Source organism: Agelaius phoeniceus, chromosome 20, assembly GCF_051311805.1.
Source record: "Agelaius phoeniceus isolate bAgePho1 chromosome 20, bAgePho1.hap1, whole genome shotgun sequence".
Lineage (NCBI taxonomy): Eukaryota > Metazoa > Chordata > Aves > Passeriformes > Icteridae > Agelaius > Agelaius phoeniceus.
Genome location: NC_135284.1, coordinates 7,483,734 through 7,504,061, shown reverse-complemented (window position 1 = coordinate 7,504,061; position 20,328 = coordinate 7,483,734). Strand labels below are relative to the sequence as shown.

At 43.7% G+C, this 20,328-nt stretch overlaps 1 protein-coding gene across 2 annotated transcripts in view; it reads left to right on the top strand.

Annotated features, from left to right (window-relative positions):
- Positions 1-877: 877 nt before the first annotated feature.
- ANKFY1 (ankyrin repeat and FYVE domain containing 1) overlaps positions 878-20,328 on the top strand; it is a 32,598-nt gene continuing 13,147 nt past the window's right edge. Inside the window, exons 1-13 of one of the 2 annotated variants that reach the window (XM_054647248.2) lie at positions 878-1,036; positions 6,059-6,251; positions 7,746-7,864; positions 10,190-10,325; positions 11,783-11,906; positions 13,089-13,238; positions 13,724-13,889; positions 15,893-16,097; positions 16,835-16,903; positions 17,627-17,826; positions 18,242-18,339; positions 18,723-18,948; positions 19,915-20,013. In XM_054647248.2, coding sequence (XP_054503223.1) covers positions 1,027-1,036; positions 6,059-6,251; positions 7,746-7,864; positions 10,190-10,325; positions 11,783-11,906; positions 13,089-13,238; positions 13,724-13,889; positions 15,893-16,097; positions 16,835-16,903; positions 17,627-17,826; positions 18,242-18,339; positions 18,723-18,948; positions 19,915-20,013 — 1,795 coding nt within the window. In that variant the 5' untranslated portion in view covers positions 878-1,026. Of the gene's footprint in view, positions 1,037-6,058; positions 6,252-7,745; positions 7,865-8,084; positions 8,199-10,189; positions 10,326-11,782; positions 11,907-13,088; positions 13,239-13,723; positions 13,890-15,892; positions 16,098-16,834; positions 16,904-17,626; positions 17,827-18,241; positions 18,340-18,722; positions 18,949-19,914; positions 20,014-20,328 lie in introns of those variants that run through there. The other variant, XM_077188840.1, reaches the window with a different exon arrangement.

Genomic DNA, 20,328 nt, shown 5'->3' with positions numbered 1-20,328 from the left:
CACTTCATGGTGGAGTCCAGAAAAAATTATGTCTGTAAAACAGTACTGTGCATAAAGTCTTCAAACGTTTACCTGAAAGTTGCTCCTCCAAGCAACAAACTTGCTGTTGGACCAGCGTGGAGTATTTGGCATTTCAGTTGCATCTAAGCAGGAGCGGTGATGATCAACAACAACAACAACAGCCGAGGGGGCAGCTGTGTTGTACACGTGGCTGGGTAAATGATCCCGTTCCCGGTACTCGGTCACTGCCTGCCGAATGCAACCATTCACCCACCGGGCACCAATCCAGTGTCCGGGGGGCACAGATTCAGTGTCCAGGATTGCTGGCTCCGAAACAAAGGCAGGACCTGCAGTGGGGAGGAGCCCCCGTGCCCGAGCCCCCTCGCCGTGGCTCCTGCAGCCCTGGCCGGGCCTGAGGCGCTTTCGGGGCTCGGGATGGCGCTCCTGGGGCAGGTGAGCGGAGGCGATTTCCCCGCTGCTGGGCGGTATTTTCCAGTTCCCCAGCCGTGCCAGTCGCCGCCTCGCTGTTCCCCGCCAGCCAGCGCTCCGGCCGGGATCACCGGGCACCGCCTGCAAGCGGGAAGCGCATCCCGGGGCGGCTCCACCCGGCCGCGCTCTGCTCCCGCCGCGGTCCCGGGGCTGCGCCGTGCTGGTGCCGCCGGAGGGGCGGGGAGGAGAGCGGGAGAAGGCAGGAGAAGGAGGGAGAAGGCGGGTGAAGGAGCGATAATGCGGGAGAAGGCGGGAGAAGGAAGCATAACGCGGGCGAAGGCGGGATAACTCCGAGGAGGCGGGACAGCTCGGGAGAAGGCGGGATAACGCCGAAGAAGGCGGGATGAGGCGGGATAATGGGAGAAGGCGGGATAACGAGGAGAAGGCGGGATAACGAGGCGGGATAACGCGAAACGAGCGGGACCGTCCCAGCAGCGCGGCCGGTGGCGGCGCTATTGCGCTGCTCTCGCGAGACCCCCGCGCTGTGGCGCTGGGGCGGGCGGCGGCTCTCGCGAGAGCTGCGGCGCCGGAGCCAACATGGCGGAAGGTGAGGGGGGGAGCCCGGGTGAGGGGCCGGGCGGGGCCGGGGGCCGCGGCAGCCGGGGGCCTCCGCCGCTCCCGGGGCACCGCACTGTGAGGCTCCCGCCACTCTCCCGTGCGGGACGGGCTCGGCCCTGCCCGCGGCGGGCGGGGCGGGCCGCCCCCGAGGTGAGCGGGAGATAGCGGGGGCCGCGGGCGGACACCCCCGGGCGGGGCCGGCTGGCGCGGGCGGCTTTGCCTCTCAGGAGGGCGCTTGGGGTGGCCGTGGGCGGCGGGAACCGGCCGGGAGGTCCCGCCGAGCCCTCCCCGCGGGCTGTGGGTCGGGGGGCCGCAGGGGCTCCTGCCCGTGTCGTGGGGCTCATCCCGGCTTTCTCTGGAGCAGGGCGCGCTGCCGGTGCTGCAGCCTCCGGGCACTTGTGCCGGAGCCCTTTTGTCAGGCTCAGGTGAGGTTTGCAGAGCTCCTGGAGTGCTGCTGTTTTGCTTGAACTGTCAATCTCACCATTCCAATTGATTTAACGTAAAGGGATTTGGGAAAAATAAAACCCGCTTGGATTTTTACAGTTCTACTCGTTTCTGCAAGATAAGCTTCCTCTTTTTCTTGGGGGAAACGGAGTGTGCAAACAGAGCCAAAATGCTCCAAGTTACAAAGGAAATGAAGTTAGAGTGATGAAAGCAGAGCCTTCAACTCTCGAAGTGCAGCTCTTGGACAGTGGTGAAATTTTAGGAACACTTGTAGAATAAGATGGAGCAGATGCTGCTGGACTGGCATGCATCAGCTGAGAGGATGCTGTGGTCAAGCTGGTTTGATAAGTCCTTAGAGGAATGCCTAACTTCTTGGGTGCTGAACTACCATTGCTTCATATTTAGCTGACCAGCCTCTTGTGCTTGCTTTTAAGCCTTAATGACCCAGTTCTGGAAGGCTTTAGTTGGCTTCAGGTAGTGAAACTTTCTCCAAAGAGACCCTCAAGGATGTAAGGCTCTGGCTTAGGTTCCTCCTTTGCAGAACTAACCTGCAGCTGATACAAGCAAGCTCTGTTTCAGACAATATGTGGTTCTCAGAGATTCTTCCCTGCCTTAAGTAATTCTCTGATCTTTTGGCTGAATAAAGCACATGACCAATGAACGATCCTGTGTGAACTGGAATAACAAGCTGGAGTTGTCACCCTTCTCAGTTCCTTAGGTTGTGTTGGAACAGGGGCTCATTTTGTCCCTGCAAACGAGGTACCTACCTGCAGCCACACTTTTCTAGTTAAGAGCTACACTTGAATCAGCTGAAAAGTGAAAGCTCATTAAGGAAGGGAGCTTGTCAAGTTGTGGTTATTAGCTCAGAAGCCAAGTGCTTCTCATAAGGAAGTGTTGCCTCTGCCTAGAATAATCCTGCATTGATTTATTGCAATTGCTACCTGCAGATTGACTGAACATCTTACTGTGTAATTTCTGGGTTCTGTACTGCTAATACAGGAGGTTTGCATGCAGGCATGGGTAAGAATTGTTGGATTAATCCTTGAGTGTAAAGAAGCAGTAGCTGTAGAGCTTTGGGGTGGTAAAGATCAAAAATAAGCAAAAGTGAGGAGGAACCAGAAAGCAGTGACCTGTACATCCTTGGGAGATAAGGGTCTGAGTGTGGAGCAGTGGAGGGGGTAAGGAAATAATTTGGTTTTCTGAAATATTTCACTCAGTTCCACTTTGTAAGGAAACAAAGTTTATCTATGTGGCTTCTGGGACTGCTTTTGATGGGTGGAATGGGCTGTGTGGTGGGTTCCACTAGAGCCTCCCTCTAATTTTTGATATGTGCTATCTGTCTCCTTATTGCCTTTTGCCTCCCCATTTGCATTCACCTATTTGCTCCCGAGTACTTCTGTGCATTGTCCTGGAAGAAAATGACAGTAGCCTTTCCTGAAATCCTCTTCAAAGCCTTTGATATGAAATATGAACTTCTGCCAGTTCACGAGATGCTGATCAGTCTGCCAGAAAGCTGTTAACAAAAGCTACTCTTATTTACCTGGACTGTGGCTCAGAAGAGGCATTTTGTGTTTTCTGCTCTGTTGAGCCTGGGTATCCTCCTCACTGAGGCTTTGGGGTTGGTGTTTAGCCAGAGGTTAATGGTACCTGACTCAGCCTGTCCTTTCAGTGTCTTGAGGCAAGGACCATCATTCAGTGTGTGTGTGCCTGCAGTAATTGTGTCTTTTATTTGTTCATTCCTTAAGTGAGCAGTTTATAGGGAAAACTGAGCCTTTGCTCTTGTGCTGTAAATGTTGATTAACTGGACCTTGAGAACTCTCTTGAATGTGCATTTGAAATGTGCTGTAAGATCAAACACTGTCCTCAAGTCTAGCTACTACACACCATGTGTGCAGGTTGTCATGTAGAATAAGAGAAACTTTTTATTTTACAGTTCTTGCAGTTGGTACAGTAAGCAAATACCTGTTAGCCCTTCTCACTGACTTTGCAGGAAGCATATGGTGTCAGTGTGAAAGCAAGAGTTCCCAAAGCTTTGCTTCTTGGAGGTACTTTCACTGCTGCTGGGGATTGTCTGGGATTGCCCTGAGAGCAGCAGTGATGAGCTGGATTGTTGGTCATGCACAAAGCTCCAGCTGCTGCTCTTTGGGGGTTTAAGGTAATTCTGCATTGTATCCTAGTGATCTCAGGCTCATTTGGAGCTAGTGAGGTGACTTTGGTAGAGTGACAGTCTTTTTGATGGTATGAATTCTTTATTCCCACCTTTGCACTCACATGCTTTGGTGGAAGATACAGGATTTCTGTAGGGTGGTGCATGCAATGAGCTTCATTAGGCAGCTTTGTATTCCTAGCATTTGAATTTGTATGCCATGTAAAAATCTTTCTGGATAAACAGTGGTGCTGTTCATACACTAAGTTTTGGTGCAGTTCTCTTTTGCTCTGGGCTCCTGTCAGACTCCTGCTCTAACAGTAGGACTTGCTTTGTGCCCCACCACTATCCTTATGGAGAAATGAGGAAGGAGTAGTTGCTCAAGGGACATGTCCTTCTGGTTCTGGGAACACCAAAACTGCATTCATCTTCACATAGAAACACTGACCACAGCAGGATTTCAAACCCTCCTGGAGGCTTGGTGTGGTGCTGATGGCACAATTCTGAAATCAGAGCATATTTCAGTAGAAAGAGAAAGGTATCCCAAAGGAGGTGGTATCTCTGAAATTTTGAAGGATGAAGTTCATAAAAAGACTGTTGAAGGAAGTACCTGCCAAACCTGCTTATGTAGCATTAACTGAAAAATAAAATGGGATATGTTGCCTTTTGTTTACCCATTAGAAAAGTTGTTAAGCTAAGAGAATTCTGAGGCAGCATTTGCTGCAGGGTCTGTAGAGGACAGGCTAAACAAGGTGCTCTGTCTGCAGCAGAGGCACAGACTGGTGCTCTGCCCTGGGGACCTGTGTCACAGCAGGGCCAAGGTCAGCTGCACTGTGGAACTTTTCTGCAGGAGCAAGAAGAAAACACCCATCAACAGAGCTCAGTTTCTCCTTGTTTGTTCAGTGATGTTTAATAAATATTTTAGAAAAGTCTTTGAAATATGAACTCCTGGCTAGTAGGGAGTAATCTTGTAGGAACTTTCCCACCTAAAAGCACTGGTTAGCATCCAAATTTATCCTCTCCCTGCCCCCTCTTATTTTAGGATTGGTCTGGGATTTGGCCTTACTTGAAAAATCAACTTAATGATAGGGGGAAGATAATGAAGCCCTGTGATTGGCAGCAAACATACAGTTTTTGCAACTAGTCCATAAATAAGCACTTATAAGTTGGATTGTTTTAAATACCTGTACAGCTGTTTCCTTCCAGCAGTGAGGTGTAGAGGTTTTTAATGGGCGTGGCCTGGGTTGATTTACCCCAGCATGTTGTGGAGTGGCCAGTTAAGTGTGGTGGAAAAGTGGGATGGAAATACCTGTTCAAGGGTCAGATTCCCAGTGCTCTTGCTGTGCTGATCCTGAACTGGAATAGCCATCATGGACTTGGCTCCATTTGTGATGCCTTAGCAGTGGAGGAGTGTGTGTGCCAGCAGGAAGTTGTTTTATAGACTTTTGACTGGCCTTTAGCACATGGATTCTGGGGACAATCTGTTTTCCACTCTGGCCATTTTTGGGGAGTTTCTTAGCTGACAGGTTGAGGAATTCTAAACAGCTCAGTTAAATACTCTGAGGTAGATATAGTGCTTTAGCAGCTGTTCTGATGCTTATTTGTGGTTTAAGTATCAGCTGAAAAGTCAAACAGCATCTTAACTAGGCTGAAAAAATGAGTAAGAACCAAAGACTTGGTTCTCATAATTCCCACAGAAATGGACTCCATGGCTTTAGGAACTTTATGGCATTTCTAACAAAACAGAATTCAGAACTTTCTTTGTAAGTAGCTTTTATCACTGTTAGGATTTTTCAATGTGTTTATGAAAATGATACCAAATAGAAGGTTTAATGGTGGGGGTGAGATGCTTTGGAAAAGGAGGGACTGTCCTTGGAGTGTTGTAATTAAACAACCTGTGCAATCTGAGGGTGAAATTACCTGTGGTGTTTGTGAGGGTCCCCAGGACGAGGTGAGAGATGGGAATTTGACTCCATGTTCTCAGAAGGCTGATTTATTATTTTATTACATTACATTATATTATATTATATTATATTTATTATATTATATTACAAGAATGCTGTACTAAAACTATACTGAAGAAGGAGAAAGGGTACATCAGAAGGCTTAACAAGAATGAATAATAAAAACTCATGACTGACTCAGAGAGTCCAAGACAGCTGGAGTGTGATTGGCCATTAATGAAAACGATTCACATGGAACCAATCAAACATTCACCTGTTGGTAAACAAGGTCCAGACCACATTCCAAAGCAATCAGATAATTATTGTTTTCATTCTTCTCTGAGACTTCTCAGCTTCCCAGGAGAAAATCCTGGGCAAAGAGGATTTTTCAGAAAATATCATGGTGCCAATTACCCTCAGATGCCCGACAGAGGTGTGCATCTCTCTTAGCCTTGCAGTAACACTGTGTGCCTTGCAGAGGAGGTGGCCAAGCTGGAGAAGCACCTGCTGCTCCTCCGCCAGGAGTATGTGAAGCTGCAGAAGAAACTTGTTGATACAGAAAGGAGGTGCAGCCTTCTGGCTGTGGAGGCCAACCAGGACAATGCCAGCGACACCTTCATCAGTCGGCTTCTGGCCATTGTGGCTGAGCTCTACCAGCAGGAGCAGTACAGGTAAGGAGCCCCCTCTGGGCAAGGGGAATTGATTACAGGAGCCTTTGGTTTTATTGTCTGCACAGGGTCCTGCTCTTAGACAAGGAAAATTCTCCCTGCTGGGTGTGAGCAGAGTCCTAAGTTGCAGTTGTAGATGGAAGAGCATGCCAAGGTTGTGGTATACTGAATTCTTGAAGTGAGAGCTCTAAGCAGAAGTTCAGAGAAAACCAACCACAATCACTGTCAGCAGCAAAGCTTGCTTTGAAGAGAAGGAGTTTTGAACTGAACCATACTTAATTGATGGATTAATTACACAATGTGTCTGGAAAAACTGTTCCTTTCTTGAAAGGCTTTGTCCTAAAACATTTCCAGTGCTGTATTCCTGTTGTGTGTGAAGAAGCCTGATTAATTTGACTTGTCTGGTTTTGTTAGTGATGTATGTTACTTAGTGATACAATGTATTTTTGAATCTCAACACAAAATTATAGTTAATAGTTTCTTTTCCATAGGCACACTAAGGATCCCTTCCATGTTCTAGATCCCTGAGCTGATTAAGATCTGAGACTACTACGATATTTATCAGTTTATTTGCTGTTACTGAAAGCAATGCCAATATAGTAAAGGAGTTTGGTCATGTAAGGGAAAATCCATTTTAGTTAAGATTTCCTTGCACCAGCATCTCTTCCTGAGCCTGAGAAAAGGCTCTGTGCTTGCAAGAGCTTACTGTAAAGAGCTTACTTTTACTGCTGGGTAAAAGATTTGTTAGGTAGTATATGTCAGAATAGTTGGAGCATTTTATTTCTGTTCATCTTAGCTTTAAAGGCATTGAATAGTTGTCTCAAAGGGCCTACATATCACAGAATGAGAAAAGTAGCAGGTCCCAGTGTAGGTTTCATTAGGGAACATCTCTGTGTGCTGTAGTTTATAGCAGTGCTTTGATTTGGAAAATGGTCTGGAAAGCACAGTCAGAACCTACACAGTCAGAGCATGTGCAAGCCATGGGATTTCCAAATGAGCAGGGCAAGTGGATAACCTGGTGTACAGGGTCAGGATGAAATGGGTGTTCTTGCCAGCTGGTCTCCTGGGAACTGGGGATTCTGCCTTGTACTCAGCCTCCTGTCAAACAGCATTGTTCTCTTGCTGGTCTTGCCTGAAAGCATTGCTGCTCAGCTGACAGTATTGGTATGGACACTGTGACATAAATATTTAACTTCAGCATTGTTGGCTTTTCCTAACTTCTACAATAATTCTCTTGCTCTTTATTCTGAAATGGTTTAAAAAGCCAAACCAACCGAGCACTTGAAGTATGAATGACTCATTGAATTTCTCCCTAGAAAAATATGAATTGTCATTTGACAACATGTTCTGCTTAACCAGTTGTGTTTTAATGTCTCAAACAACTCGAACCTGAATATGGATACCCAGATACAGATACCATGGAGATGCTGAATCTATTCATACCTAGGTGCAGGAGAAGTCTGCATAATACATGGTTGTGGTTTTTTCTCCTCTCAGTGATCTGAAGATAAAGGTTGGGGACAAGCACATCCGTGCTCACAAATTTGTCCTGGCGGCGCGCAGCGATTCGTGGAGCCTTGCCAACCTTGCCTCAACAGAGGAGCTGGATCTGTCAGGTCAGTCACTGCAGAGTAATGTGATGCCTCAGTTGTCTTTAGGGTGACTTGTGAAAGGGCCTGCTGGGAGAAGGTTACTGAAGTGCCTTCCAGTCTGCTGCTGAGCACTAAAAGTGGTGCTCAATCTGAGCTCTCTTTCTGGAGTGGTAGTGAGCTTGTGAAGTGGGTGCTAGTGGTAGTTCAATCAATAACCTGCCTTCTTTCTCTTTAACAAACAGGGGTTGAGATTGGTGGCCTGTTTGTCTTTTCTAGAGTCAACTAAACATAATGAAAAACAAATCTATATGGAGGAGCTTGACTTCTTCCTTTTTGAGGAAGGACAGGGCTTTTTGAGGTAGTGTGCATAATTTCTCTGAAGCGTGTCATGGAAATACCTTGCTGCTTGTTAACATGGTGTGTGTGGGAAGTGAATGCAAGTACTGATGTGTTACTGAAATTGTTTGCTTTGGCACTTTGATACCTTTGTAAAACAGGTGAGGAAGAGAACTTTTCTAACAGCCCATCTTCTACACGAGTGTTTTGTTCTGTTGTAGCTGTTTCTTGCATGATACTTACACTGGGCAGTGCTTCTGCAGGTTGAACCTCTCAAAAAGCTTTTCTGTACTTAACAGTGTAGGAGAGCCCTATACAATTAATTAGTGAGCAATAAAATCAGGTATGAAGTTAAGCAGGCTTGCTGACTGGCATGTTGAATGTTAAGCATTGGCTTCACGTTCTGCACTTAATCTCATAGTGAATTCTAAGTGCAGACAAACTGGAAAGTAGCAAGTCACAGCAAGCTGGTTTTATGGGACAGCACAGGCTTCCTTGCAACACCATTGGTGGATCCTTCTGCAGCCACAAGAAAACAGATGCCAAGGAGTTTTGAAACTGAGTGCTGTGCTAACAAAAATAATTACTAAAAAGCTCTTATGTTAATTGTAGTGTCATTACAAGTGGCAGTCCAAAGCATTTCTAGGTCCACATCTAAGCTAGTCTGAGAATCTGAAATGTAACTGCTGTCTTACATGTTTAACAATGCAAACACTGCTTAAATATCTGTTAGTAAATGATACTTTCCACTGTAAAATTGCATTATTGATTAAAAAAAAAATGATAAATGGCACAAGGATTAGCTTATGAAGTAACTGGAGGAAGATACAAGCTGTTCCCTGCAAATTGTTTTCTTAAGGGGTTCTCTTAAGAATTTGCAGGCTAAGATTGCCTGAATCTTATCTTCAGAATGCAGGCAGCATTTGAGATTGAGCACTTTTAGAGTTCATGTAATCTGTAGAATTTTCTAATCTTTAAAAGAGTAGAAAGACATGAACACATGTTCTCTTATTGAGAGGGAGAAAATGCACTCTTACCTCTGCCAAGGCAGAGCTGATAGTACATCTCAAGTAGGCTCTCTGATTGCTTTGAGTTTGGCAAAAAATACTTGTCTTACTAAACCCTGTGATTCCTGAGAGGCAGTCTGCATGCCAAGTACTTCTACTACTCTGAGATAATCTGGGCCAACCCTCCATCTGAAGGAGATGTTTTAGGATGGGTATTTCGGGTTCTTTAAGGTTTTTCATTCAAAATATTTTTTTAAAGAACAAAGCAGCTCAAAGAACTAAGGTTAATTTTTAAAATGGATGGTATTTCTGTTGTGATTGATCTGATCTTCTGAAGTTATTCTTATCTACATCCTTGTAAGATGGATTGTCATTTTAATTGTGAGTGAGTGACAAAAGTTCTTGGCCACTGGGCTTGTGTAGTGTCCCATGGTGTGATTTTCTGGTTTTCTCACTGTATAAAAGCATCAGTTTGTGATCAGTCTTGTAAAGACCTGAAATCTAACCAGCTTCTTAAACTGGATTTTTTGTACTTCTCCTAGAAATGGCTACCAGCAGTTGGAAGTGCTTTGTAGTTACTACCAAGGTGTAACAAGGTGTAAGTACCTTGCTTGGAATGCAGCAGTTCATGACATATGGCTGTTAAATGAAAAAGGGCTTTGTTCCTGCCAGGTGTGGATGTGCATTGGGCCATATGTGAGGGACCAAGGACTTTATAAGGGCCCTTAAATGTGCAGCACTGGTGTAGCAGGTAGATGTTACAGTGCTCCCTGCATTCTGCACAGTGGCACAATGTAGGGAGGTTTTCCTGCTTGGTGCCAGCACTGTTACTCAATTTCTGACCAATTTCACTCATTTTGACATTTTGAACAAAGTACAGTTTCAAAACAGGACTGTCTTTTTCTTTTTATGGTAGCTGTGACTTTCAGAAGTCAAAGGAATAGCAACTATTAGGATAGGGGATTGTTTTTAAGTATTTTATTAATCCTGTTGCTCCCTGTTCCAGATGCTGACCCAGAGGTAACCATGGCAATGCTGAGGTGGATCTACACAGATGAACTTGAGCTAAGAGAAGATGATATCTTCTTGACAGAGCTCATGAAATTAGCTAATAAATTTCAGCTCCAGCTGCTTAGGGAAAGGTGAGTCTTAGTAAATATACTTCAACTCTTAAACCTTGTTTGAACAGAAATAAGATGATAGCTGCTGGCAATAGGATAAAATTATGCTTTTTCAAAGTCTTGAGCTTTTAATAATACAGCATGTCATTCAGTTTATCAGGGGAAATGAAGCATTGCACTAGAGTTAAACTGTAGCAGACTTCTCATAGGTTTTATGTTTACTTTTCAGTTCTTCTCCCAGCCAAACTAATAACTCTAATCTGGTGTTGAGAGATCAGTAGGATAGCATCAGGTTCAGGAAAGTTGCAAGAAAGGAGTTGTTAGAGAATGCTAGGATGAATCAATGGCAGTTAGTTTGCAGTATTAAAGTGGCACAGGTGAAATGTTTGTAACTTCTGTGCATTTTGTGCAACCTTTCTTCAGAAATGAGGTTAGTGTAACAGTGTGGTGCTTCCCCAGTCTGAGACTATGATTACACTGAGGCACTAGGGGCTGTGTTGTTATCTTCAACTCTTTGGGGTGTTCCAAACCGTTTAGAGTCAGTGAGAAGCCTGAATGTACAAATTGAAACCTCCTCAAGTTGTGTACAACTTCAAAGCCTTCAATTTAGTCAAAGTACCCTTTGATAGAATAATCCTTTGCCCAAGGGATGTCTGTAGCAGTACATGACATTCATAAGCTGTGATTTGTGTGCCTTCAATGTGAAGCAACTAAATTGCTGTCAAGTGTTCTGACCAGAGGAGTTGAAATCTGTAAGGCCAATGCTAAAACTGCTTCAAGCCTTGTACCAGCCTGAAAGCTGCCCTTATGTTGTGCTGTGAACTTAGCACTTGTCTGGTCAGTAGTCCAGTGACAGGTCTGTGTGTAGGATACCATTCATAATTATGAGATGGTTTTGTAGGTATAGAATCACTGAAAAATGGAATTGTTTAGGCTGGAGAAGACCACTAAGATAAGGTGGCCAAGAGCCCAGCACTGCCAAATCCATCATTAACTACATCCCCAGGTGCCACATCTACACATCTGTGAAATCCTGCAGGGATGGTGACTCCACCCTGCCCCAGGCAGCCTGTGCCAGTGCCTGGGTACCCTTGCAGTGAAGACATTTCTCCAAATGTCCAACCTCAACAGCCCCTGCTTGTGATCACTGTAGTACATCTTCCCTACTTCATGGCAGGGAATGAACTGCAGTTTGTGCCCTTGGGAGAGCTGGGATGGATCTCTACTTGCACATCCTGCAGTGGTGTTATCATGGGACCTTGGCTAGGTGGATTCTGATAGAAGTCTGCTCTTGGGGGAGGTGTCTTCTAGGGATGCTGATGAAAGTATATTTATGTAGTTCAGGCTTCTAGTAAAGCTAGTCCATGCCATATTCTACCAGCATCAATGAAAAACAGTGTTAGGACTCTGTTACAGCATGGGACAGTAATTAAGTAAAGCTTTTTGATGACTGCCCACTGGCTTTCCTGTTTTGACAGATGTGAAAAAGGAGTGATGTCGCTGGTTAATGTCAGGAACTGCATCCGTTTCTATCAGACTGCTGAGGAGCTCAGTGCCAGCACCCTCCTCAACTACTGTGCTGAGATCATTGCTAGCCACTGGGTGAGTCCTGGCACGAGGAAGCAAGATGAGAAATGTTTGCATATTCCAGAAACTCACTGGGAGGATTTTGCTTACCTTACCACACTGTCTGACCTCTGGTAGTTGGTCAGTTGTCCTGAGAACATCTTAATGAGGAGGAGTCACTTCTCCCCAAGGACTTGTTCTGTTGGTTGGAAATACTTCACTGTACAAAGTGTCTCAGTTTCCTAAACATGAAGAAGATACAAGGGCCTGTCTCCTAATAAACAAGAGGGTTGTTTATCAAATCTGGGCTTCAAAGTGTTTAGAAGTTCATCCATAGTTGGTCTCTGTCTATAGAGATCACAAATCCCAGGCCTGCTTTTACTTCTCTAAAAATAGTTCATGGAAGCCAGGGCAATTTATCTTCTGTAATGGAGAGAAAGGCAGCCAGTCTTGCAACCAACTTGGAAGTTTCACTTGCTCTGATCTCTTATTTTGAGGAAAGTTTGATTAACTGAGTAATGAATTAGCCTTTAAAATAAGACTTGTCAGAAGTAGACTTGAGGGGGCTTTAGGTTATTCTAAATCTAAAATGCATACTCTAGATGTGGAGGTTTCTTTCCTTGGCTAATTTGAAGACAGAGGGAAGTGTTTTAATATGTTAATACATAAAAAAAGATTATTATATGTGAACCTGTGGGTCAGCAGTTTTAACTCTTGACTTTCTACTTGACTCCTAAATTTTGATGCTTACCTCTACCTGGAAATGAAGTTGCTTCTGTTTAGTCAAATGAGCACTAACTTAGACCTAAGATATTTTCATTCCTAAGCTTCTGTTTACTTTTATTCATAATTTTATGAATCAGTCTTCAATAGTTGTAGGACTTTTTGTCAGTGTTAAGAATAAGTTAGTAGAGGATTATTTTAAAAACTGGATGTTAATCCACCATAGTAGAATTAAAATGCTACTTTTCCATGTCTGTAGACAAAGGAATAAAAATTTCACTAACTGATCTTGAAACTAAAGTGCAAGATTTGAAACTTCCTGATTGTTTCTTCCTAATCTTAAAAGACTATATGGGATTGTTCTTGCCAAAATGTTATCCAAATTGAACTTTTAACTGAACTTGTTTTGTGAACTTGAGAATTACATTGTGCAATGCCTTGTCCATAAATAAAACAGGAGTGTTGCTTACCCTTCTCTTTTTGAACTGCTCCTAGGATGACTTGCGTAAAGAAGACTTCAGCAGCATGAGTGCTCAGCTGTTGTATAAAATGTTCAAGTCCAAGACAGAATATCCCTTGCATAAGGCCATTAAAGTTGAGAGAGAAGATGTAGTCTTTTTGTATCTTATTGAAATGGATTCTCAGGTACAGTGAGACTGACTTGATCTGTCTAGAATTTGATGTTTCAAATAACCAGTTCCTAAGTTCCAGTCTGAACCTTGTTAGTGATTTCTGTCACCAATTCTTATTTGCATGTTTAGCATTGCCACAGCTACTTCTGTGGCTGTAATGGAGATCTGTCTAGCAGTAGCTACACAAGGACATAATTTAGAAGTGATTCATAATGCTTAAAACATCTTGCATGCAACAGAATATATCTAATAAAATCCATTACCTGATATTGCTATGCCCATTTAAATGTGAGTGGTTATAATAGACAACTCTGCTGCATCATGGCAGTTCAGTAAGAATCATTTCCTTGAACAACTTTTCTGTTGAAAGCTGAAGTAAAAGCTTGTTCTGCTTGGATGAAAACTCCAAACAAATAGCAAATAAATTGTCCCCCAACAAAGGGCAGGGAATAATTATTCAAATACTTTTAATGGCAGTTGGCTGTGGTTTTGTTGTAGCTTCCTGGGAAGCTCAATGAATTGGATCACAATGGAGATCTTGCTCTGGATCTAGCCCTGGCCCAAAGATTGGAGAGTATTGCAACTACACTGGTCAACTACAAGGCTGATGTAGATAGGGCAGACAAGAGAGGCTGGAGTCTGCTCCATAAAGCCATCCAGAGAGGTAAGTAGATGGCATGTGAAGCTGTGTTAACTTCCAGTTGTTCCCAGTGTGGAATATATATTTCAAAGTCTATTCCTGTGTCATGTTGTAGTTGGCATGGCAGTTAGAAAATTGTAGTGAAGTATGAACTTTGTCCTGTTGTGGTTTTTTTGTTGTTTTTTTAGACACAAAAGCAAACAGACTGATATTTGAGATCTGAGAACCAGTCTGCTGGCTGGGAAACTTATGCTGTGTGAAATCCAGGTGCAATCTAGTATAACATTGCCTGCTAAAAGAAGACACACAGGCAGACACTGGGAGTATTCTAATATGACAGTATTCTTTCTGACAAAGAGTTGAATTGGGCACCACAACATAAGGGTCACAAAGATGAAGTCTTTTCCTAGACTTGGGTTGAATGCAGCATATTCCTCTTTGAGGTATGGTTAACAGTGAGGGTCCTCACTACTGCACAGCAGTTTCAGAAGAGGAAAATCTGACTGAAAGAAGATGAGGAGCAGGTGGAGGTACCTCTGTCCAGCCTAAATATTTTCAAAGCTCCAGTGCAGTTATCAGAGTAGAATCTGAGTACAACTACATGATTATGTTGAGCTGTTCTCCACCTTAGAGTGGAAAATGCATCTGATGAGAACTGGAGCCCAGCAGGTTCTGGTTGCCATGGCCACAGTACTCTGAAGGGTTTGGATCAGCAGCATCTTGGCCTGTGGTCAAAGTGTGGTAAAAATCTGCAGCAAACACCTTGTGCTGCTCCTTATTTCTGCAGTGTCTTTGGCAGCTCTGTTCCAGAAAGTTTATTTCTAGCACCAAACTGTCTAAAGTAGAGAAAGAAGTTGGGAGCTGTATTTTAAGTTCACAAAATTTGAATTAATCTCCTACATGTCTGAACAGGGTGCTACTGGCATCTGATCCTGTGAGTGAGACTTCAGCTGCAGGAGTAGGAGACACTGTAGGCATAGGTCAGTGTGTGTGGCTGCAGCCCTAGAAAACACTGGATTTCCAGCAGGCTGCTCTTCACTCTTACTGCTGGCATTTGTCTCTAGTTCTAATGTCTGCTTTCAGTCTGAGCTAGAGCTCTGAGAATAAACACTTGCTTTTCAGTAACCACAGCTTCAGTGAATTAATCACAGTTAACAATCACATGCTCTGGAAATGGAGCTAAAGCAAACTGTCTGCACTTGCCACATGATTCTTACTACTTATGATCACTGAAAAGTGGGGGAATGTTTGATATGGAAATCAGAAAATGGGACTTCTGTTTTTGTTGGCAGAGATAATCCAGCACTATAGATTGAAACACTGTTCTTTGTTCTCTGATCTTGCATTCAGGCCAAGCAAAACGTGAATATGTCTCTGCAAAGTAGCCTTTGAAGCAGGGGCAGCTAGTATTTTCCTGAAGTTATACTTTGCATTGTTGTTTCAAGTTCAAGGTTTCATGTGTTTAAGTGGGTCTAATCAAGAAGGAGTTTTGGGAATGCTGTGCATGGTGGGTGTGCACTGCTGAAGCCCTTTACCCTGTGTGTGTACAAGGGCCTGGATTTCCAAGAGCAAAGGCAGTGTTATTACTTGTTTATGTGGTAACACTTGATAGACTGACTTGAACTGGAAACTTTTGACTAGTGCCTTGGAATAGTACCTGTTGTTCAAAAGATACTTTTGTGTTTAGTAGCACAGTTTGTCCAATGTTTTATTAAAGCAACAATGGATTTATCTTGATAGAGGAATGAGCAAAGTCAGTATCTCTATAACAGTAAGCTGGTGTGAGAGCTTGAGTCACAGGTAACCTTGGGCAAAACACTTTTTCCAAGGGCTTGTTGTGAAATATTTTAATCCTGACTTTGCTGTGAAGCATTGTTGAGATTGCCTGTTGCTGGGGCATTCTAGGAGCAGATATTGTGTTGGAATGAATGTATGGTATGGAGTGAAGTCATGTGCACCTGTTTCCTGGAGTATAAAATATATAGGCTGCATATATCCATTAATAACCTTGTTTTGTTTGACAAAAGGAGATAAATTTGCTGCAAACTTTCTCATTAAAAATGGTGCCCGTGTGAATGCTGCTACACTGGGAGAGCAGGAGACTCCTCTGCACCTTGTGGCATCCTACAGCCCCAAGAAGCACTCACCAGATGTCATGGCAGAGATGGCACAGATTGCACAGTCCCTCCTGCAGGCAGGAGCCAATCCAAACATGCAGGACAACAAAGGCAGGTAAATACTGGGGGAAGCAAAGGGCTGCCAGTGTAACAGACAATGCTGTGGTGATCAGATGCAGCCTCCTAAGAACCTGTTCAGGTCTTGCAGCAAAGTACAGCTGATGCTGGAAGCAGGAGCTCATTTACCCAATTTGAGACTTGTTGGTAGCACTCAAAGTAGAAAGCTGTGCAGGCTGAATGGTACCTTGTCATGGCAAATTAAACACAGTCCAGCTACAGAAAGCTGGGGTGAGTTGATAGTGTTAGAACCCATGGAATACAGTTAAATTGCCTTTATTGAATCACTGAATGATAAAAGCTAACTAAGATGACAAATAGTATACCTGAAGCTGTCAGGAAAACCAAAATGTTCTCAAAAATGCCAGTGTGTTTCTACAGTGTGTTTGTCTGAAGTGTAGGGACTGTAAGTTTTTCCACAGGTTAGGTTAGGCTGGCAAGCAAGTTTATAAAATAATATAGAAGACTTGGAATGTATCAGCTGCATGATTCTGATAGGTGAAGCTGTTGTGCTTCTTCCTTTAAAGTTACATTAATGAGTTCCTTACTACCAAATTAATTGGAGTCATGTTCACTAAAAGTTTAGATTTCTCTTTCTTTTATGAAATGCTTGTGCCCTTCTCCTTTTAGCAGAGATGAAAGCCTGTAGTTCTCTAGGGGCATGTTGGTGGCTGGGGCCAGAGTCTGCAGTGTCTCACTCATTCCTGCTGTGACTGTTCTCTGCTCCAATTCCAGGACCCCCTTGCACGTGTCCATTGTGGTCAGGAATGAGCCTGTGTTCAGCCAGCTCCTGCAGTGCAAGCAGTAAGTCTCACATGAATGTAAAATGCACTGAGGTTACCTTGGACAGTGAAAATGTGAAAACTGGTTTAACAACTCTTCTGTGCCTTTTTGCCTTATAGTAAGAGTAGTAAGAACTTAGGATGCAAAAGTGTAAAGGTTTTGCATAAGTGAGGTGCTAAAACCATATCAGAAGCCATCTAAGTTTTTGCCCTGCTGAAGCAGCAAAGTAAAGAAGCAGCAAACTGCATCTCTGTGTTTTATAAAGAGACTGAAATAATTCCAGAGGTGAAGGTTGATTTGTAGTGGAGCTAAAAGGAGTAATAACACTCTTGAAATATCAATATATTCATGAGTTCAACTTGGGTTCTGCTTAGAGATGACTTCTTAGGGTGGTGAAGTAGAAGACTTCATTTGACTCAGTTTCATTGCAGCTGAATTTGCAGCTCTTGTGCACAGCTGCACAAGGGAATTTGCCTCTTTGTTACACCTGGTGGGAGCCCAAATCTACCAGGGATTCTACACTTCCCTAGGAGCAATGAGCCTGAATCTAGTAGTCACTGAAAGGTGCTGTGGTTCTTTCAGAGTATTCACAAATTCTCTGAAGTAACTGGATCTACAGTAGCAAAAGTGGTCAGAGAGGTATGAGATGAGCTAGTACAGCTGTTCAGACACTTGGAACTTCAGCTGTGTTGGGGAACCACTTTTTAAGGTATAAATTGGGGGACACTAACTCTTTATTTTTAGGCTAGACTTGGAGCTGAAGGATCATGAAGGCAGCACAGCTCTGTGGCTTGCAGTCCAGTATATCACTGTATCATCTGATCAGTCTGTGAACCCTTTTGAGGATGCCCCTGTTGTGAATGGAACCTCATTTGATGAGAACAGTTTTGCAGCAAGGTTGATCCAGCGAGGCAGCAATACAGATGCTCCAGACACACTAACAGGTAAACCAGAGCTTTGTATTTCATGGTAGGTGGAAGGCTTGTGTGTTAATTGCTTAATGCTGACTGCACTTGGAGGAGATGCATGAGGTTTCAGCAGCAATTGCTCCATAATAAATGCTAGGTGGTAGTTGCTTTACACAGAGCTGGTGCACTGACAAGCTGAGATGGGCTTGCAGGAAGTAACAGAAAATCTGGACTCCTTGCCAGGTTCTGATACCCTCTTTACAATTTCAAGGTGTGTAATTACTAAATGGAAGTGCATGTGACAATTGGAAGGGGCTACTACCAGCTCTAGTACCAAGGGTTTTCCTTGTTAACTTCAAAGGGTAATGTTGTAAGGTGGTGGGGAAGGTGTTAGCACAATTGTTAGTATCAAAGTGTGGTTGGAATAACAGTGTCCATGGTTTTTCTTTAGGAAACTGCTTGCTTCAGAGAGCAGCTGGTGCAGGAAATGAGGCAGCTTCTCTCTTCCTAGCAACTCATGGAGCAAAAGTCAACCACCAAAACAAATGGGTAAAAGCAGAAACTTAGTCTGAAAGTTTCCTTACTTCTCTTCAAAAATAAGATAGCAGAAATCTCTTATAGCTAAACCATAGCTTAAAGCAAGTTGGAGCACTTGGTGAACCTTTACATGTTTTCAGGTATTTACTAGTGACCACTTGCATTCTTGTGGCACTGTTCTTGCAGAATCACCAGCTGTTAACATGCTTTTAGCACTTACTGCAGTGCCTGGTAATAAAATCCTTAGTAAAAGCTAACTCATGTAGTTTGGAACTCCTAACAGGCTTCAGCTACTAGGAGTGAAACTCTTCACACCAGCTCTTGTAGTTTTAATAGTTTAAAAGCTGCTTCTCTTCATGTCTCAAGCTGTTAACCCAGCACCTTGTTTATTAAAGGGAGAAACCCCACTGCACACAGCCTGCAGGCATGGCCTAGCAAACCTGACAGCAGAACTCCTGCAGCAAGGAGCCAATCCCAACATCCAGACAGCAGAAGCAGTGCCTGGGCAGAAGGATGCACCTGCTCCTCCATCAGCAGAGAATGTTCATCTGCAAACTCCCCTTCACATGGCTATTGCTTACAATCACCCAGATGTGGTGTCAGTCATCCTAGAACAAAAAGGTGGGTGTCCAGACTTGAGGCTGCAGTGAATTGCTGTGTCAGGATGGCATCCAAGCTGTTTTCACAAGCTACTAAGAAAGCATATCTTCCTGTAAACAGTGTTTAAGTACAGCAATTAATAAGACTGCCTAACTAGTCTTAAACTCAAATCATCTGCTTGTTAAAACAAGAAAATGATTTTGTCTGTTTGTAAATTCTCCACTGTAGATAATGGACTTGAACAGATAGTCTTGGGTTCTGTTACACCTGAGATAGCTTCAAAGCATTTGCTTCAGGTGAATGCTGGAAGCAATTTTGGATAAAGACATTTTTCTGTGGTGAGACTTGTGCCTCCCTCAACTCCTAGAGGACTTTATACAGAGCAATGCTGGTATTATAGTAGAGTTGAGACTTGAGTGCTCAAATACCACAGATGAGTTCATTAAATGGTATTAGTCAGCTTCTTTCTAGCAGCAGGAAGGGAATTCCCTTCAGCAGGAAGGGAATTTGACAGCTGAAGCAGGGCCAATTTTGTCTCCTACCATAAGTGGGATTTAGAAGGAAGTAGGTAAACTGGGGTAAATATTGCCCATCTCAGGTAAATATTGCCCATCCCAGTGGGTGATCTGGGGTAAATACTGTCCATCCCAGGCTGCACCATATTGTGGAGCCTCCACTCTTCATTCTCAGAGCTTTGTATATGCCACTCTATTTGGAATTGCAGCTAGAAAGAGACAGGTTAAGCCTCTTAGCTAGAAAATTGATTTTTTTTTCTTGGTATATGTATTAAGATCAGTCAGTAGTGGCAGTATTGTCTGAATCCTAGGCAGTGTCACATCAGGGTAGCTGAAGGTACTTTGCTCAGATCTTACAAACTGACTGCTACAGGAGCAGCCTAGTACCAAATGTGACATTGCTGCTGCAGCTTTCAGTGTGTGACTGCAGGCCAAGTACAAGAATACCCTAATTCCTTGTGCTTTTTTGTAGCTAATGCTCTTCATGCTACCAACAACTTGCAAATCATTCCTGACTTCAGTCTGAAGGACTCGAGAGACCAGACTGTGCTGGGATTGGCTCTTTGGACAGGTATGTGCCTTCAGGATGTGAAGCTACAATGTGAACAAGATTTTCTTAAAGATAAAACAGCTGCTGTGTGTTCATGTTCTGGCTTGTGCTGCTGGGGAGGAGTTGTCAAGGAGAGCTTTAGATGGTTCTTCATATTTTAAAATTAGTGTTCACATATGACTTAGTGAAAGATTTCTAGTCCTACAGCTTCTGCCCAGGACTGTACTTGCACTTTAGTGGAATTCTTCCTCTGTGAACTCACTGGTAGTTTTCATATCAGATGAAAACTATTAATCATATTGGCTGTGCACATGAACTTAGTTCTATTAGTCTCAG